At 54.7% G+C, this 18,582-nt stretch overlaps 5 protein-coding genes and 1 pseudogene across 6 annotated transcripts; 4 read left to right on the forward strand and 2 right to left on the reverse strand.

Moving 5' to 3' along the window:
• Nucleotides 1-207: 207 nt before the first annotated feature.
• On the forward strand, nucleotides 208-861 carry MSY001_1304 (annotated as a pseudogene). Its single transcript is given in 2 exon segments — nucleotides 208-224; nucleotides 231-861. Coding segments are annotated over 2 exon segments (648 nt in total).
• Nucleotides 862-3,812: 2,951 nt separating this feature from the next.
• MSY001_1305 (uncharacterized protein) lies at nucleotides 3,813-8,348 on the forward strand (the record flags this gene model as incomplete). The annotated part of the gene is made up of 1 exon (XM_018886420.1): nucleotides 3,813-8,348. One exon carries the CDS (start codon nucleotides 3,813-3,815, stop codon nucleotides 8,346-8,348), a length of 4,536 nt encoding a protein of 1,511 aa, XP_018739896.1.
• A 4-nt stretch (nucleotides 8,349-8,352) lies between these two features.
• On the reverse strand, nucleotides 8,353-11,880 carry MSY001_1306 (uncharacterized protein; the record flags this gene model as incomplete). Its single annotated transcript, XM_018886421.1, has 1 exon — nucleotides 8,353-11,880. The coding sequence occupies one exon, from the start codon at nucleotides 11,878-11,880 to the stop codon at nucleotides 8,353-8,355; it is 3,528 nt and encodes a 1,175-aa protein (XP_018739897.1).
• Nucleotides 11,881-12,014: 134 nt separating this feature from the next.
• Nucleotides 12,015-12,831, forward strand: MSY001_1307 (uncharacterized protein; the record flags this gene model as incomplete). Its single annotated transcript, XM_018886422.1, has 2 exons — nucleotides 12,015-12,780; nucleotides 12,806-12,831. 2 exons carry the CDS (start codon nucleotides 12,015-12,017, stop codon nucleotides 12,829-12,831), a joined length of 792 nt encoding a protein of 263 aa, XP_018739898.1.
• Nucleotides 12,832-12,913: 82 nt separating this feature from the next.
• On the reverse strand, nucleotides 12,914-15,079 carry MSY001_1308 (uncharacterized protein; the record flags this gene model as incomplete). The annotated part of the gene is made up of 1 exon (XM_018886423.1): nucleotides 12,914-15,079. One exon carries the CDS (start codon nucleotides 15,077-15,079, stop codon nucleotides 12,914-12,916), a length of 2,166 nt encoding a protein of 721 aa, XP_018739899.1.
• An 892-nt stretch (nucleotides 15,080-15,971) lies between these two features.
• On the forward strand, nucleotides 15,972-17,249 carry MSY001_1309 (uncharacterized protein; the record flags this gene model as incomplete). The annotated part of the gene is made up of 1 exon (XM_018886424.1): nucleotides 15,972-17,249. The coding sequence occupies one exon, from the start codon at nucleotides 15,972-15,974 to the stop codon at nucleotides 17,247-17,249; it is 1,278 nt and encodes a 425-aa protein (XP_018739900.1).
• Nucleotides 17,250-18,582: the final 1,333 nt, after the last annotated feature.

Genomic DNA, 18,582 nt, shown 5'->3' on the forward strand with positions numbered 1-18,582 from the left:
GGTCGTTTCGAAGGTTTAGGTTCATCTTCTGCGGAACGCTTGCGGCCTTGCGCGTCCTGCACAGTGTCCGTTCCCGACGGCAGGTCCATCGCAGTGTTCCATGAGCTACCACGTGCCACCCATCCATTATGTCAGATATGCGAGGCGGGGTGGGGCAAGTGGGTTATTGCAAGCACGAGCCTATCGACCTCATTTCCGTCCATAACCATGTCGTTTGCCACAATGTTTAGGCAGATGCCCTCTCGTTCCATTATTCTCACCGGGAACTTGCGTGGTGCGTCATCTATGCGTATGGGCATCCCGTCGATGGTCCGTGCATTTCACCCTCCCCGTCCGGCCGTAAGCATCCCGCGCCTCTCGAACAACTTTGGTAAGACATGGTCGCTGGGTTTCATGGCCGGCGGTTCGATGCTTGCTGGTGGCGCTATTGCCTGGGCTACCAAGCCAGTGGAGTGTGATGCGGTCATGCCTGAGCCGCCAGTCCCTAAGCCTGGCACCAAGGCGGAAGCCAAGAGCATTGTCAACGTGTACCAGCTCACATTCGGTACCATTTGTGGTATCTGTGCTGGTGTTTTTATCAAGAAAGGACTTAAGCTTATCGCTGTGGCTCTTGGCGCTGCGTATGTGCTCCTGCAGTACCTTGCTTCGAAGCGTCTAGTGAACATCAACTGGCAGAGCATGTCCTCCTCGTACGGTCGTGAAATGGAACGTCTTGCAGGTCCTCTTGACCCGAGCAAAAGCCGATTCCAGCAAATGCCTCTTGTGCGCATCTGGAACCGTCTCGTGGAGTTCCTGACCTCGGACTTCCAGGAGCGTGCGACGTTCATTGCTGGTCTGGTTCTTGGTCTGCGTCTGGGCTAAATTTCATAGTCTACAAATGCGTGATTGCTTTTGAATCAAGGGGTATTCCTGTCTGGGGATCGATATTATGGTCCCGCAATAACGCATGGTGACGCTGCAGGCGCGCTTGGTCGAATGTCTGTGGTCAGTTCTGCTGGCTTACCAAACCCTGGGTATGCATTATCCGATGAATCTGCTCCATGCCTGCCTCATCCAGCCCAACACGGGGGTCACCATCTTGGATATTAGATTCAATATCGAATAATGAGCTGGTCAATCCCGCATTGACGGCCGTGTTCCAGTCAAACACGCCAAGCCGCGAATATCTGGAGGGCAGGAACCGCTGGAGCAGCGACTCCAGGCGCTGTCGCGTTGGCTCACTCAAATGCGCCGCAATCCGTCCACGCTGCCAGTAACATACTGATGTCAATGTGCTATACGGACTTAAAATCAAGACTAATAGCAATAGGGAGGACCCTAGCGAATATAGATACATTATCACAGGAAGGGTAGCTCCCAAGCGCCGCACCAATCGGCTGCCTATACACACCTGCATTCATAATCCTTCATTTACCCAGGTGCCATCATCGCCTGCCCATTGAGCGAGAAATTGCACGACACGCTTTCTCTCCTCCATTGCACTTCATAAGTAAAACTTAGACGTACTCTCTCATCCCAAGTGAATGAAGCGTTAGTAGATTGTGGGTCAAAGCCGTTGACGAAGCAACAACGGTAGGGTGCTCTTGAAGAATGCGTTCTAGTAGCTGGACACTCTGCACAATGTCGCCATGAAGAAGCGCACTAAGTGCCATAGTGTTTGTTAATGCCTGGTTGTTTGTACATGCTTCAAATGACTTGACTGTCTCAGGAAAGTCATAGGGCTCATGGGGTCGAATCATGTAGTGGAATAATGCCTCGTGGGTCTCGATACGGGCCGTCGTATCGGGCGTTGGCTCAGGATTTACTCTGTGAAGCTCATCGAGTATATAGCGTGCTTTTTGAATATTTCCCATGACCAGGTATAAACGCATCAGCATGCATAGCGTTGAGAGATCAGGAATCCGCTTTGCTCGAAGAGATAACTCCAAATCAACCATCACAGTGGTGGCTGCGGGGAGCTGGTCTGTTTCAATCAGCAAGGAGGCCAAAAGAACTCGCAAGCGAATGGCTCGGATGTGCCATACATTTTTGCTCTCCGTCTGTGACATGGACTCCGCCATCCTTGTCAATCGACACAGACGCGCAGTGCCCTCCCGTTGAAACCCTCCCAAGAAGAGCTGCTGTGCATGTACCACATGAAGTGAAAATGGTACCACCGAGGCATGAACTAGTGGCACAATATCTTGTTTCTGATCATCCCAAATTCGCACAGTCTCAAGAACTGTCCAAAGAGCATTTAATTCTTTTCGGAGTAAGGTAAAAAGTCGCATTTTGCTCAAAGAAATTATGCGAATATGCCACCATGCTAGTGTGCAATGCAAATCAGCCTCTGTCACGGGCACATTTTGGTCCGCAGGGAGGCTCACACAACTGCCAGCAATCACGGCCACCTGACGCCAATGGTTAGTCTGAACTGCTTCCAACATTTTCTCCATGGGTGATGTGCTTGAATCGACCGGCGCAAGCATCTCTATGTGTGCATGTTCTGAATCTGGTGCATATCGCTGCAGCATCGCATGCCGTGCATCGCTCTGTCATTAGATTGTAGTAAACACACCTCTGGTAAGGGCTGTAGAATATGAGCATCATGCAATGAAAAAAATGCATGTCTCAAATAATCCTGGGCCGAAGGCGCTACCAGCTCGCTCATCTTCGCGAGGACGACGCGCTCGACCTACAGGCTGTCTTTTGTCGGTGGAGCGTGGGTGCCCCAGCCTTACTTCCATGACAAAACATACTTCCTCGATATCAAAATGGCAAGGCATAAGGCCAGGTATCTATCGGAAAGGCCAAGTGTGAGGCCATGAAGGCGCCCTTCACGAGGCATCCTGCTTGAAGCGCTTGCATGGTTGAGAGTCTTTGGGTATTAAATCGTCGGCAGACATATCGTCAGCCGCATGTTTTTCTGCAAGCGATGGATCCGTGGTACAGGACGCTCCATGCATGTCCGAAGTTTTTACAGGATCCGACTGAGCAACCGCGCTAGTCGGCGGCGGTGTAGGCCCTGGTTTAAAGCATCTCTCTGTGGAGACACAGGATAGCGTTGTGCCGGCAGCAGCCGGCATGGGGGCATCGGCGGTCTGCACATGGGCATTCTTGGATTGATTAGGGCTGTGCCTATTCGTATCCAGCCTATTCCAGAATTCAGCATAGGTTGAGTTATCAAGAGATCCGATCAGTTGGTCATATGGTTGGGCCGGAGAGGGCGATGCGTGCGAGTTCGCTACCAGCGTCCTAGTCCAAGAATGCTTGTCGGGCGGGGTAAGAAACCCTCTGTTGTTCGGGGACGTATTGACGACACTCATGTGCCGACGGTAGTATAAATTTTCGACTTCAGATAGCGATTGACGCGTCCAGCCATTCTCAACCTTAAAGAGAGCAAACCGCAGCCTAGTTGTGAGTGAGTTGCTCAGCTGAGAATGTGAGATGACTTCTCAACTTACAGATAGAGCCCGCATTTTTTCCGGTGGAATATGGCGTTTCCCTTTAGATCCACCAGGTGTATGAGCTTCGGGAGACATCATGGCTCGTTGGAGAACGCCTCCGCAAGCGTCCGATGGTCGAGCTTGGTTGTTCTCCACAGGCGCGTGTGCTCACCTCACACGTGATACTACACGTGATGATAGGCCCCTGGCATGAGCCACTGGCGGCACCTGCGCGCATCGTCACACGTCTTGAACCCAGTTCCAGTGCGCCGTGCGAGTGGGACGATCGTCCGGTCTTTTGGTGGATTGCGAGTGAAAGCGTGCAATTTCTTTCCTATCCGCTGCAACGGTAGCAAAACTGGCTAGTGACGTTCGCAATCCGTGAACATGGCGCCGATTTCGCAGCCGCTCTCAGCATATGAAGCGGGAACCAAGGCATGGTTTCCTGACGAGGAGCATGGTTGGGTGAGCGGGACTCTTTCGAAAGAGCCGGAAGTGGATGAGTCCGGCCGGATTACCATGTTATTTGTTCTTGATGACACAGGCGTCGAGAAAACAGTCGAGACCACCATGAAGAAGCTCGAGGCACCCGGTGGCACAGATGAACTTCCGCCACTCCGCAATCCACCCTTACTCGAGGCCTCCGATGACCTTACCTCTCTCAGTCATTTGAACGAGGCTTCCGTGCTCCATACGATCTTGAATCGATACCAGCAGCGCACCATCTACACGTATTCGGGCATTGTGCTCATTGCTGTGAATCCCTTTTTTGATTTGAATCTGTACAGTCCGGAGATTATCCAGGCATATGCTGGCAGGCGCCGTGGTGAGCTTGAACCCCATTTGTTTGCGGTAGCAGAAGACGCGTATCGCTGCATGATCCGTGATAAGCGCAACCAAACCATTGTGGTAAGTGGAGAGAGTGGTGCTGGAAAAACCATGTCGGCCAAGTACATTATGCGGTACTTTGCTACGGTGGAAGACCCGGACAATGTAGGTCCTCGTCGGGCCGGCATTAGCGGTATGAGTGAGACGGAGACTGCCATTCTCGCGACCAATCCCATTATGGAAGCGTTTGGTAATGCGAAAACGACGCGCAATGACAACTCGTCACGTTTTGGCAAGTATTTGGAGATCATTTTCAACGAAAGACATGATATCACAGGTGCCAAGATGCGCACATATCTACTGGAGCGCTCGCGGCTTGTTTACCAACCCGAAGTCGAGCGCAACTACCACATCTTTTATCAGTTGTGTGCTGGCGCATCCAGTGACTTGCGTGAGAAGCTGTGCCTAACGAGTGCGGGTGATTTTCATTATCTCAACCAGGGTGGCACCGAGCATTTGGCCATACAGGGCGTGGATGATGCTGCTGAATTCCAGGCCACCACACAGGCCTTCACGACTGTGGGTGTCCCAGACGAGGTGCAGGAACATATCTTCACTGTACTAGCCGGTTTGCTTCATTTGGGCAATGTATCCATCACTGCGAGCCGCAACGATGCGAACATCTCACCTGAGGACCCAGCGCTCTTTTTGGCTGCCCAATTCTTGGGTGTGGATGCGGTCGAGCTCCGAAAATGGACATTGAAGCGCCAGATCCAACTTCGTGGCGAGAAGATCGTGTCTAGCCTTTCGCAGGCTCAGGCGACGGCGGTACGTGACTCGGTCGCCAAGTACGTGTACACCTGTCTCTTCGACTGGCTCGTGGCGCAGATGAACAAGTCGCTGGCACCTAAGGATCCACAGGCAGCAACAAGCATGATTGGCGTTCTCGACATATATGGTTTTGAATGCTTCAAGGTCAATTCTTACGAGCAGTTCTGCATCAACTATGCGAACGAGCGCCTGCAACATGAATTCAACCGCCATGTTTTCAAGCTGGAACAGGAAGAGTATGTTGCAGAGCAGATCCCGTGGGAGTTTATCAGCTTTTCCGACAACCAGGCATGCATTGACATGATTGAATCTAAGTTTGGATTGCTGTCGCTGCTAGACGAGGAGTCGCGCCTACCTTCTGGGCAAGACTCATCGTTCCTGCAAAAGGTATACGGCCAGTTGCAACCCAAGAGCGAGTACCAAAACTTTCTCACCAAGCCGCGCTTTGGAGCACAGAGTGCATTCACTGTGAGGCACTATGCTTTGGATGTCACGTACGACGTGGATGGGTTCATGGAGAAGAACAAGGACACAGTGCCTGATGAATTGCTGAATCTACTTAGTACGACCACATCGCCGTTCCTCAAGGACGTGCTTGATGCACGTGCAGCTGCTGATTTAGCATTGCCCCAGCCACCGGCGCGCAAGAGCTCGTTGCCCGTTTCCAACAAGAAGCCGACCCTAGGCTCGCAGTTCAAAGCGTCGCTCGGTGCTCTTATGGACACGATCAACTCAACAGAGGTGCATTATATTCGCTGTATCAAACCTAATGATGCCAAGATGGCATGGGAAGTGCAGCCACAGAATGTGTTGGGGCAATTGCGCGCCTGCGGTGTACTCGAGACGATTCGCATTAGCTGTGCAGGCTATCCTGGTCGCTGGGCATTTGCTGATTTTGTGGAACGCTACTATGTGCTTGTTCCGTCGAAGCTGTGGGACATGTCCTCGCTCGAAAAGGTGCGGGATCTCGCGCAGATCATCCTGAATGCCACAGTTGAGAAGGACCAGTACCACTTTGGTCTGACCAAGGTGTTCTTCCGCGCGGGTGTGCTAGCCTCGTTTGAGCAGATGCGCCGCAACGTGCTAAATGAGCGTACACGCACCATCCAGACTGCATGGCGGCGCTATTCAGCGCAGAGTCGCTATACGGCCCTGCGTCATGGCGTGCTGACCCTTCAATCGAATGTGCGTCGACGCCTGGCTCAGGCCCGCTTCCAGGCGGCCCGCCGCGAGCGCTTTGTGCTCCAACTACAGGTGGCTGCTCGTGCGCTTCTCCAGCGACAGTACCGCACACGTGCTGTGCACGCAGCTTTGCTCATCCAGGCAGCCGTGCGCGGACATCAGGCGCGCCTGCATTACCATCAGGACCGCCTGGACCACCATGCGACCGTACTGCAAACAGGTCTGCGCGGCGTCTTAGCGCGCCGCCGAGCCTCAAAGCGCACAAGACAGGTGGTCTTGCTGCAGTCGCTCTATCGGCGTAAACAGGCACGGCAAGCTTTGCAGCAGCGGCGCACTGAGGCCAAGAGCGCCTCGCACTTCCAGGAGGTGTCATACAAGCTGGAGAATAAGGTGGTCGATTTAACGCAGAGCTTACAGGACCGCACACGCGAAAACAAGGAGCTGCGTAGCATCCTGACCGAGTTGCGTGAGCAGTTGGCCACCTGGCAGAATCGTCACGAAGAGCTCGATGCCCGTGCACGCGGCCTACAGGCCGAGGTGCAAAAGCCCAGTGTACCGTCGGAGGAGCATGAGGCGCTCTTGCAGGAGCGTTCCACGCTACAGACGGCCTTGGAGCAGGCGGAGCATCGCATCCGCGACTTGGAGGTGGAGATTGCGACGCTGCAGTCGCAACTGCGCATGAAAGACGCACCGGACTCGGTCGTTCAGTCCCTGCGCAACGAGATCGCGTCGCTGCGCGAGCAGCTGGGCCGCGCCCAGGCACAAAATGAGCGCAACGGCACGATGGTCCCGCTGCATCCCCGTCCTCATCCCATGAGTGGCGAATTTATGGAAGAGCCCAGTGACGAGATGCCTGAGGCTCCGCGTGAGGCGCCGTTTGACGAGATTATTGAGCTACTTGAGGACGAGGTGCAGCTGGACGAGGATGTGCTGCACGGTCTAATTGAGTATCTCAAGATCCCGACGCCTAGTCTGCAAAATCCTCCCGCTCCGAAGGAGGTGCTGTTCCCTGCGCACCTTATCAGCCTTGTTACAAATGAGATGTGGAAGTATGGGCTTGTGCGCGCGAGCGAGCGTTTCCTTGCAAACGTCATGCAAACGATCCAGCAGCATGTTATGTCATTCCATGGTGATGATGCTGTGATTCCTGGCATTTTCTGGTTGTCCAACGTGCACGAAATCTTGTCGTTTGTGTGCATTGCGGAGAGCGATATGCTGCAAGGTGTGGGTCCTGGCGTGGATGGTGCTGCACGCGACTTTGAGTGGGGCGACTATGAGCGACTGGTGACGATCGTGAAGCACGATTTGGACTCGCTTGAATACAACATTTACCACACGTGGATGCAGGAGGCCAAGAAGCGACTGAACAAAATGGTGGTCCCTGCGCTGGTCGAGTCGCAGTCACTACCAGGCTTTGTTACGAATGACTCTGGCGGTCGGCTACTGAATCGCCTTCTCGCAGGCACCAACGCGCCGTCCTACACCATGGACGACATTTTGGCGCTACTGAACAAGATCTGGAAGTGTCTTAAGAGCTACTATGTGGAGCCCAGTGTCACCCAGCAAGTCATTACAGACCTACTCAAGATGATTGGTGTCACTTCCTTCAACGACCTGTTGATGCGCCGTAACTTTTGCTCATGGAAGCGTGCAATGCAGATCCAGTACAACATCACACGTCTCGAGGAGTGGTGCAAGTCGCACGACATGCCAGAGGGCTCACTGCAACTGGAGCACCTTCTTCAAGCGACCAAGCTACTTCAGCTGAAGAAGGCCACCATGAGCGACATTGATATCATCTATGACGTTTGTTGGATGCTCACACCCACGCAAATCCAGAAACTCATCAGCCATTACCATGTCGCTGACTATGAAAACCCTATATCACCAGAAATTCTCAAGGCCGTCGCGAGCCGCGTCGTGCCGAATGATCGAAATGACCACCTTTTACTGCCTCCTGAAGTCGACGAGGCAGGACCGTACGAGCTTCCAGTGCCTCGAGAAGTCACAGGCATCGAGACGTACTGCCCTGCCTACCTGAACGTGCCACTCTTGCGTAATCTAGCAAGCAAGGTCGCCTAGGCGTCTAGAGTGTCATGGTCATGGTAAGCGTTGTCGCATGCACGCCCAGCACGGGCGGGCCGCCGCCATAGAGTTGCCGTAGCTGGTGCAGGTACGCCAGGCTTTCTTCCTCTGTCGTCGATGTGCCCGGCGCCGGCGCCGGGAGCGCTGTAAGCACCACCGAAGTGCTAGGGCCTGAATTTAGCCGGATCAGCTCATTGAGGATGAGATACTGCGCCCGGTCTGGTAAGTCATTAAACGAGAGCGTTGGAGCGCGCCCCCGCGCTCGACGCATCACAGGCGGTGACCGTAGATCGCTGTTAACAGTGGAGGAACGGGGAGACCGTTTGGGCGTATCTGCCTTGGTACCGTCCGCCGGTGGATCGGCACTACTCTGCACCATCGCCGGCGTTAAGGTACGCTGCGATGACGACAGTGAGCCATACGACGAGCTGGTATTCGTTTGACCGAGCAGCCGTTTCGTCTCTTCGGCCTGCCGACGGCGCGCGCGAATCAGATACTTGGGATCCCAATCGACAGCCAGAGACGCCAATTCGTTCTCCAACTCGTCAAACCCACCATCGCTCTCCATATCCAACCCATCCACCTCGTCATCGCTGTCTTCCCGTGATCGAGGATGCGCCAAACCTAGCCGAATATTGTTATGGTGGTACGCCAGGTGCTCATCTGGCAGACTCACGCCAAACTGCCGCGGGTTTGGCCGGCGACGCACGCCGCCACTTTGGCTGCTGCTGCGCCGCACCGCACCGTCCATCGGCTCCGCACGCGGCTGTGAGGCGGCCTGGTGAGCCTGCTCCTGCGCTCGCCGCATCTCGCATATTTGGCGCCACCACGGATCTGAGCGTAGCACATCGGCCACGTCTGCATCCAGTGCGCGCTTCCCAAGCACAATGGCATCGTAGCGCGGCACACTGCCATTCGAGAGGCAAAACACACGCAGAGACGCGGGGATCCGCAGATTATCTAGCAGCGTCCGCACACGCGCACTTTCCGAGGCCAGCTCGTCGGGATGCTCCACAAATACACTCACCCGTAGCTTGTGGTGCCGCCACGTGCCAGTAAAGCTGAGAATTGTGCCGAGCTGCAGCACCATGGTATAGGTATCCCACGTCGGCTCCGCGCTGCTTGTAGGATTGGCAATTTGGATCGGCCACAGGTCAATATACCTCTCGGACTTGTTGTATACGGAGTCCTGGCTCGGGAGCGTCATGCGCGAAAAGTTGTAAGCGACGGCCAGCGCCTTGTTCAGAGCAAGTGCATCTTCCAGAATGCCGACGTAGGTCGCCGTGCGGATCGGCGCAGAGGTAGGAGCTGCGTCGTCCGAAAGCTCGGGCACAGATTCGAGTTCCCGGGGTGGCGGCGTAGTGGGCGGCAGCGGAACGTCCTCTAGCGCAGAAGGGAAGCCTAACACAATAATATTTGGCCGCATACCGCCCAGACCGCATGAGAGAATCAGGTTCCGCGCACCTTCACGCTCGTCACGCGCAATGACCACGTCAACAAAACTCTTGATGCGGCTGACATCCACGAGTTTGAGCCACGCCAGGTGCGACTGCCGTAGCTCTGGCAGGCACTCGTGAAAGTCGCCTTTGAGAACATGGCCCAGTACATACAGAGCACCTTTCTTGAGCGAGTTGCAGAACATGATCAGATTCCTCTCGCGGTCAGGGTGGTTCGCAAGCAGCAGAATCTGTGGCCGCCAATACTTGACATGACCTTTGCGTTCGTCGAGGCGCAAGAGATACTTGCGCACAAAGTGGTATGTCACATTGTGGGACACATCGCCCCATGGCTTGGGCGGCGACACAACTTGGATCCAGATGAACAAAAAAGCAGTGACAGCAATGCATATGCAGGCCGTCGATGCATCTGTGAGCAGCATGGCCAAGAAGGAGACCAGCGTTCCTGCCCCGGCTGTCCATATATTCCAGTACCGGAATGAGGGGCGAAACGAGGGTGCGCCTCCTGCTTTGAGAGCAAATGTAGCCGCACTCAGTACACCAAACGTCAAAAGAGTCGTCATCGTGACCAGCTGCGCGATCATATTAATCGAATCAAGGAGCAGGACCAGCTGACAAAAGGCTGCTGTGAACAACACCGCATAAGTAGGAATGTCAGAACGTGCCGTGCCCTGCGCAAAAGGCAGTAGCTGAGGCAGTAGATCATCGCGAGCAATAGCCTGGAGCACCTTGGCACACGCCATAACCCCCATCAGGGCCGAGAATGCACACGAGGCCAGCTCGCCGCTGACAATAACGATAGGCCACCGTGACACGTCGCTGACAATGCCCACATTCAAATACAGCGACTCGCGAGGAATCGTGGACGCCATAATGATAAAGCACATCACATACACAGTAAACGTGAACACGAGTGACCAGTTGGTGCCCTTCGGAATGCTCTTGCTCGGCTTGCGCAGATCGCCCGACATGGATGCACCCGCGAGTATACCACATACAGCAGGAAACAGCACACCAAAGACAGAGAACCACGTTTCTTTGTTAGGAGCCGTCGAGGATCCTGCCGCGCCAGATGTAAAGCGTGGCCACAGGTTTTCCGAGAGGGTAACGAGGCTCCAACCTGTGTAGTATACGTCGTGATGGGCGTCTTCAAAAGGCCGGACAAGGATCGATGACAGAGGAATGCTTATCACCGACAGACTCATCACAACGGCAAGAATAAGTGTAGCGCGCGTGAACAGTGACGAGCCAAAAAGACACACGAGTGTACATATCCACAGCACCACGGAGCCATACAGGTACAAGAACCACGTGCCTTCTGGCAGCATACTCACACTGCCCTTTTCAAGACCTAGCACGCCGACCAGACTCTCCACGAAACCCAGTACATTCATTGATGTATTGAATGCCTGGCCAAAAAAGAAGATTAGACCGATCGACCCACCAAACTCCGGCCCGAGAGAGCGCGAGATTAGGTAGTAGGCGCCACCGCCACGCACCTGGCCATTTGTGGATATGGCATTCAGGCTAAGAACCGTGAGCGTGTCGATCGCGTAGCTCGCAACCAACAAGAACAAAGCACCGAGAAGGCCAGCCTGGCCCAAAATAAACCCGAAGCGTAGGAACAAGATAATACCAAGCACATTGAGCGTGACGGGCATAAATACACCATCCCATGTGCCCAGTTTGCGCACGCCTAGCTCTGTTGCGGGAAGCATGCCAGCCGTGCGAGAGCGGCCTCCATGCAAAACAGCCGAAGCCATCGCCTCGTCGGGCATACCAGAGCGACGGCCAGCATCTGCGCGCAGCTGCGGACTTACAGGAACGCTTTGGGCATCATCTGAGTTTCTCCGATGCAGCGATGGACTTTTCGATGTGCCATGACCTGGGCCTGCGCCCAAAGAGAGAGCGCCTAGTTCGCCAGACCCCGCACTGAGGCGGTGGCTGGAGCCCGTCTCGACCTCGGGATCCGCATCACCACCAGCTACAGTCTCCTGTACCGACGAGCGGCGCAGAAGCTTGTCCTGTAGCGCCTGGTAGTCAGCTTCATCAGCCGACAAAAAGCGCGACATGACACCTGAGGCGGATGTCGGTTGCGGATCGCCCGCGTAGCGCGCACGCACCTAGTGGAGCACATCACGTGCATAACCAACACCCGCCGCAAAGCGGTAGCGAATTGCCTTCGGAGCCACGGCGGCGCAGCGCCATGGCCAACACCACAGCGCATGATGCGCTCGCGATCCACGGGACCAACCCGCAATTTCTCGTTGAGCGGGTTATCCGCACGCGCATCTACGATTCTACCTACTGGAAACAGGACTGTTTCGCGCTGAATGCCGCGTCCCTAGTCGACAAAGCCGTGGAGCTGACGTACGTAGGGGGGACCTACGGCGCACTTCGTCCCAGCCCATTTCTATGCCTTGTATGCAAGCTTTTACAGCTACAGCCGGATCGGGACATTGTGCTCGAGTATCTCGCAGCAGAAGATCTCAAATACCTTCGAGCCCTCGCGGCCATGTACATTCGACTCACATTTCCCTCACTGGAGGTGTACGAACTTTTGGAGCCACTTTTAAACGACTACCACAAGTTGCGCTGGCGCGACATGACGGGACAATACTCTCTTTCTTATATGGACGAGTTCATTGATCAACTGCTCACAGAAGAACGCGTGTGCGATTTAATATTGCCAAGACTTACGAAGCGAGCGGTCCTAGAACGCAAGGAGGGCCTGCGACCCCGCACATCAAAACTTGAGAATGCCATGGTGCTTGGCGAGGCTAACGGCCTGGACGATGATGCAAATGACTCCGATGACTCGATTCGCGCCATCCGTTCGGAGCGGCAGCACCGCATCGCACAGGCCGACGCACTCCGTGCCGAGCGTCAGGCCCTCACCGCGCGTGCACGCGGCGATATGGACGAGTACGAGTCGCAGCAGTCTGAGTCCGACGAGGAACGGCTGCACGCACGTATCCTGCGCAGCCGCACCCCCAGTGTCTCACCTGACCGCACCCCCATAGGGGCATCGTCTCGGTCGCCCAGTCCGGCGTTCCGCAGCCGCTCACCCAGTCGCTCTCCAGAGCCGTAGCGCATATTGTACATCTACAAGGAATCTGCCTCCTCTAGCAGTTCGTCTACATCACTCGTCGATAGGCGCTCACTCGCCGAGTCGTCGATACTGAGGTCGGTCGCGGGCGGTGCATGTGTTCCCAGAACCGTGGCCGGACGCAGCTGCGGAGCAAACAGCGAAAGAACCGGTCGCGAAGCACGGTTCTCGTTCTCCTTGGCGGACAGCTGCTGCACCATATCGGCCGTTTGCTCGTGTACTAGACGCGTCAGTGCCTCGTTCGCACGTCGCAGACGCGCACACTCGGCATGTAGCTCGGCAATAAACGCGTCGCGCCCCTGGGTCTCGGCCTGTGCCGCGGCCACTAATTCCGCCCACTCCGCCTCAACTTCCTCGCGCATCGGCTGGGGCGCATCGCGAACCTGCGCCTCACACACCGTCTCAAGCTCGCGCACCTGCTGCATGAGATCGCGAATAAGCATATCCTTTCCTTCGTCGCGTGACTGCGCGTCTCCAGGGAGAGAAAGTCGCGCTGCGAGCTTGCGCTCCAGACGGCTGATCTTGGTCAATGCTGCATGCAGCTTTTCCTGCACGCGCGGTAGCGGATCGTCCAGGGTAAAGCCACGTTGCTTGGCCGGCGATACAGGATGCCATGTGTCCGAGTCGGGCATCGGTGTACCGCCATGCAGGATCAGCGCGCCCAACTCGTCCAGACGTGCCTGCACTGCATGCAGCGAGGGCTGTCCCTTGTTGGTCACGGCGCGAGGACCCTGTAGCCTGTCCACTTGCGCACGCAAGGCATCCATCTCTTCGCGGTAACGCGCAAGCAGCACAGGTGATGAGGGCGCAGCCGCGCCAGCGCTGGCCACCTCGCCCTCGAACTCATTCACCTCCGCCCGCACCGCAACGTGCTTGATCCGCCGTGCAAAGTTGAGAGTTCCGAGGCTCTCATCAACCATAGCAGGGCTGGGATTGAGCGTGCATACCACGGCGATGCGTGCTTGACCACTCAAACTGTTTTGCAGAATACGGGTCAACTTCGAGTCGCGATACGGTATGTGCACGGTTCCTGCACTGCCCGGCGCTCGTGCCTGCTTCTCGGAGAGGGCATAGATGACCTTACCGAGACTCAGAAGACTCTTGTTGATGTTGCCGCCCTCGGCACGGCGGTGCGTGCGCTGCGCCGAGTACCGCTCCGACCCTGCCAGATCAATGAGCGAGAGCTCGCTAAGTCGGTACGGACGACGCGCGCCAGGCGTGCGGTCCCACGACTCCACTGTGATTTTGAAGCAGGTGTGGCTGCGTGAGGACCGCTCATTCCAGTCCGTCTCACCCATGTGGCGATTGGCCTCACCGCGCGCTAACAGCTTGAATACCTGGGCAGGCGAAGTTACCACAGCCTCATGGAGCGGTGCAACTGACACAGCATGTGTGCCACGCCGGCGATCATCGCGCACCTGTGGCTGGTTACTGGGCTCGAGCAAATCTTTGACAACTTCATTCCATATCTCCAAATAGCTTACACGCAGCAGGAACTCGCGCTGCGCCGAGCCCTGACAGATACCCTGGAAGAGGTCCTGTACCGCACGAGGGATTACTCCTGGCTCTAGGCCGGCCTCGTCACCGGACAACGTAAATGTCTTACCACTAGCTGTTTGACCGTAAGCAAATATTACACCATGATACCCATGGAGCACGGAATGCACCAATGGGCGTGCCAGCGTTGCATAAATATCAGCATTCGAGCTTCCCGTATGCAGTCCGTCAAACTGGTACGACACGCCTACATGAGGCGGACCTTTGGTAGCAGCAAGACGGTCGTCGAGCATCAGTGTTGCATTCCTCTCGTCTGTCTGCCACGCACATTCCTCGTCATCTGTTGTCGGGCGTAGTCGCACATGCACCTGCACTGAGTCAGGTCCATGTCTATCGTCAGGCTCCAATACAAATGAGCCATCGCCCACTTCACTCTCAAGAGTTGCCACATCAATTCGCTCGGTCGCAGGCGGTCGAGGAATGGGTGCGTGGGCGGGACGGTCCAGTGGACGTACTTGCCGATACAAACGACCCGGAGGCGGGTCACTTGCTTTTGTAGACGTGGTGGTGGTAGCGGCTCGTGTGCGCACAGGGAGGCCTTCGGTCACCTTGGCACGCACCGCACGCGTTGGTGAGCTGCCATACACACCACGCGCGGCAGGCATGCGCGGTGCCGACGTAGGGATTCCTTCTGACGGAAGAGTAAAGTCGACAGCCCGAGACGTCAATGCCACTGGTTTCTGTGCCACTGGCGCGCGTGCAGCGCGACTAGAACGGATCGGCTCCGAAGCGGGTATAGGCGAATCACATGTCCGTATGGTATCGCGGGAAATGGACATAGACATGGAATTCTCTTTCGCAGTGGTGCGAGGGGTCATAGTCGCTGTTGACGGTAGCTCAGCTAGAAAGGGCTTACTGTGCGCAAGACCCATGGATGTCATGGGGCGATCAGGGACCTGGTCTGCGCGGCGTGCCAGCGAAGTAGTCGGACGACGCACACCTTTCTCTTCAGATGTAGTTCGACACATCGGTGAATTTCTGGTTGTGACCGTGCTTGGCGCATCTGCACGATGAGGCGGCGTGGCAACGCTTGGGGCTCGAGTCATGATGTTTAATGTATTCTGACCAGCGCAGCCACGCTGGTTCACCTCCAAACTTTCAGATAAAGGGTCTCCACGGTGCACAGGAGATGAATTAATGACTTTTCGGTTAGGTGTGGGCGTCGATAGTGGCACTACAGGCCGGGCCATCCGCTTGCGGGGCGACGGCATAAAGGGAGTTCGTGACGTGCCAGAACGCAGCTCCATATGAATAGGGGGTGTGTCCGCAATGGAAACAAACCCGGCGGGACGCTCAGGAGCCTTGTGGCTCAATGAACGTGGGCCATCCACGTCCATGGCGTCGCGGAGCGGGCGTGCGAACGTGCAACGACGATGCGGCGTGGAGGTGTTGTGTCGGCGCGCCGGGGCGCGACACAAGAAGATCACGTGATATGTGATCGGCGTGGGGCGTGCGTGGCGACCGTCGCTCCCTCACTGCCTCTGGCCTGCGACCGGCATGAGTAGCGAAGGTGATGCGGTGATGGCGGAGGATCTGCCACAGGATATCCTCCAAGCTGATGTTCAGGAGATCCAGATGCGCACACGCATGCTAGAAAACGAGATTCGTGTGATGAAGTCGGAGCACATGCGTCTCTTGCACGAGCAGACCATGATGAAAGAACGTATCAAAGACAATGCGGACAAGGTGTCTCAGAATAAAGTCTTGCCTTACCTTGTCGGAAATGTTGTGGAAATTTTGGACATTGACCCGGATGTCGATGAAGATTCTGAGGAGGCTAAGCAAATGGACGACAAGGACCATCACGAACATAAGTGCGCTGTCATTAAGACTTCGACGCGCCAGACCATTTTTCTCCCTCTAGTGGGCCTTGTGCCAACCAACGAACTCGAGCCTGGAGATCTTATTGGTGTGAATAAGGACAGCTATCTGATATTGGACAAGTTGCCCGCCGAATATGACTCGCGCGTTAAGGCGATGGAAGTCGACGAAAGGCCCACAGAGACCTACACTGATATTGGTGGTCTGGAGAAGCAGATCGAAGAACTTGTTGAGGCTATTGTGCTCCCAATGCAACAGGAACAAAAATTCAAGAACTTGGGCATCAAGCCGCCTAAAGGTGCGCTGATGTACGGTCCACCGGGTACTGGAAAGACGCTCCTCGCGCGAGCGTGCGCTGCACAAACTAATGCCTGCTATCTGAAGCTTGCTGGACCATCACTCGTACAGATGTTCATTGGAGATGGTGCAAAACTTGTGCGGGATGCGTTTGCACTTGCACGCGAAAAGGCGCCTGCGATCATCTTCATTGATGAAATTGATGCTATCGGTACCAAACGCTTTGACTCTGATAAGTCTGGTGACCGCGAAGTTCAGCGCACCATGCTGGAACTTTTAAACCAGTTAGACGGCTTCTCGAGTGACGATCGCATCAAAGTGGTGGCTGCAACAAACCGTATTGATATCCTCGACCCGGCTCTTCTGCGCTCGGGCCGCCTTGACCGCAAGATTGAATTTCCACTTCCTAACGAGGAGGCTCGTGCGCACATCATGGAGATTCATAGCCGCAAGATGGCTGTGGGCCCCAATGTTAACTTTGCCGAACTGGCGCGCTCCACGGACGAGATGAACGGTGCGCAGCTCAAGGCTGTGTGTGTCGAGGCTGGCATGATTGCTCTGCGTGAAGGTGCTACAGAGTTGGATCACGAACATTTCTTGGGCGGCATTCTCGAAGTGCAGGCCTTGAAAAAGTCCGATCACTTTTACTATGCATAGAAAATGTACATGTGTAGTTATGTCGTGCGCTGTACAAGCATCAATATCACCGTGGATAACACAATGATGCAGATGAAGACGGATAAGATAGTAACAACGGGATGCGAATGGCCTTCACATTCGTCGAGATACGTATGCTCTGTTTCAAGCTCTTGTACACATTTAAAATAGTCATAGATAGAGATACCCCAAGAAACAAAGGCAACAACGAAATAAATTGTTCCAAGTGCAATATTTTCCGCTGGCAAAGATGATATAGAGGAATGATGGTTTGAAGGAAGAGAGGAAGGAGGTGAGCCGTTGGAATTCAATCCATGTGCAGAGGGCAAGGCATACACATCTTGACCTCGAGGAAGAAGCGGAAAAATAGGGGAGTCTGTATTCAAAAGGTTGATTTTACTGAAAAATTTCTCAGCATGCTGTTGGGAATCCTGAATCTGTAAGTCCAGAAACATGGTTGCAGAGAGCACCGTAGTCATCATAAAGAATTTGACCCAAGAGAGAAAGTTACGTTCGCGCACTAGAATGAGCAGGTATATACGTACTGCAAAAATCACGGGTAGATTCATGCGGAGCTAGAGGCGATTTAAGACCAAACCATGGACGAACATGAAAGCGACACGGCTCGTCATCGTCATCTATAGCCTCGGAGTCATCAGATTGGTCCGAATGATGTACATTCTGGGCTGGCTGTTTGTGACTTCTTCGATAATCAACGATTCGGTCCTCGATATAGGACCAGTCCGGGACATTGCTCCTTGCCTCGACATCCTGCGGGTTACTATGCATGAGGTCAATGAGAAACCCCAGATTGAGGCATTTGGTAGCTAAAAATTTTTCCATGGTGTCACATAGTATCAAAGGAAGCGAGCCAACAGGTAACCAGCCATAGCTCAGTTGGAAGAGCGAAGGTTTGTAATTGGAAACCAGTTAAGGTCCACCTTAGGTCCCGTGTTCGAATCACGGTGGCTGGATCCTTTTTCGAGGTATAATATATTGACGTTCATCTACATAATGCACTTAGACCGGCTGCCAATCAGTAGTTTCCCAGCCATAGCTCAGCTGGAAGAGCGAAGGTTTGTAATTGGAAACCAGTTAAGGTCCACCTTAGGTCCCGTGTTCGAATCACGGTGGCTGGATTTTTTTGCTCTACGTAGCGTATGGTGGTATATCTACGAACTGACCTGCGTGGAAGGAAGATAGAGGAAAATAATGACTGGAAATAGTATCGGTCCCATACCATTGTTGGCCATCAAGCTCCCGCACGGCCCTATAAGCACCAGCCATGCCTGTAAATTGAACAAAGGCTTGCAGCTCACCGTTGTTATTCGGG

The sequence above is a fragment of the Malassezia sympodialis genome, genomic scaffold (assembly GCF_000349305.1).
Source record: "Malassezia sympodialis ATCC 42132 genomic scaffold, msy_sf_5, whole genome shotgun sequence".
NCBI classification, from domain to species: Eukaryota; Fungi; Basidiomycota; class Malasseziomycetes; order Malasseziales; family Malasseziaceae; genus Malassezia; species Malassezia sympodialis.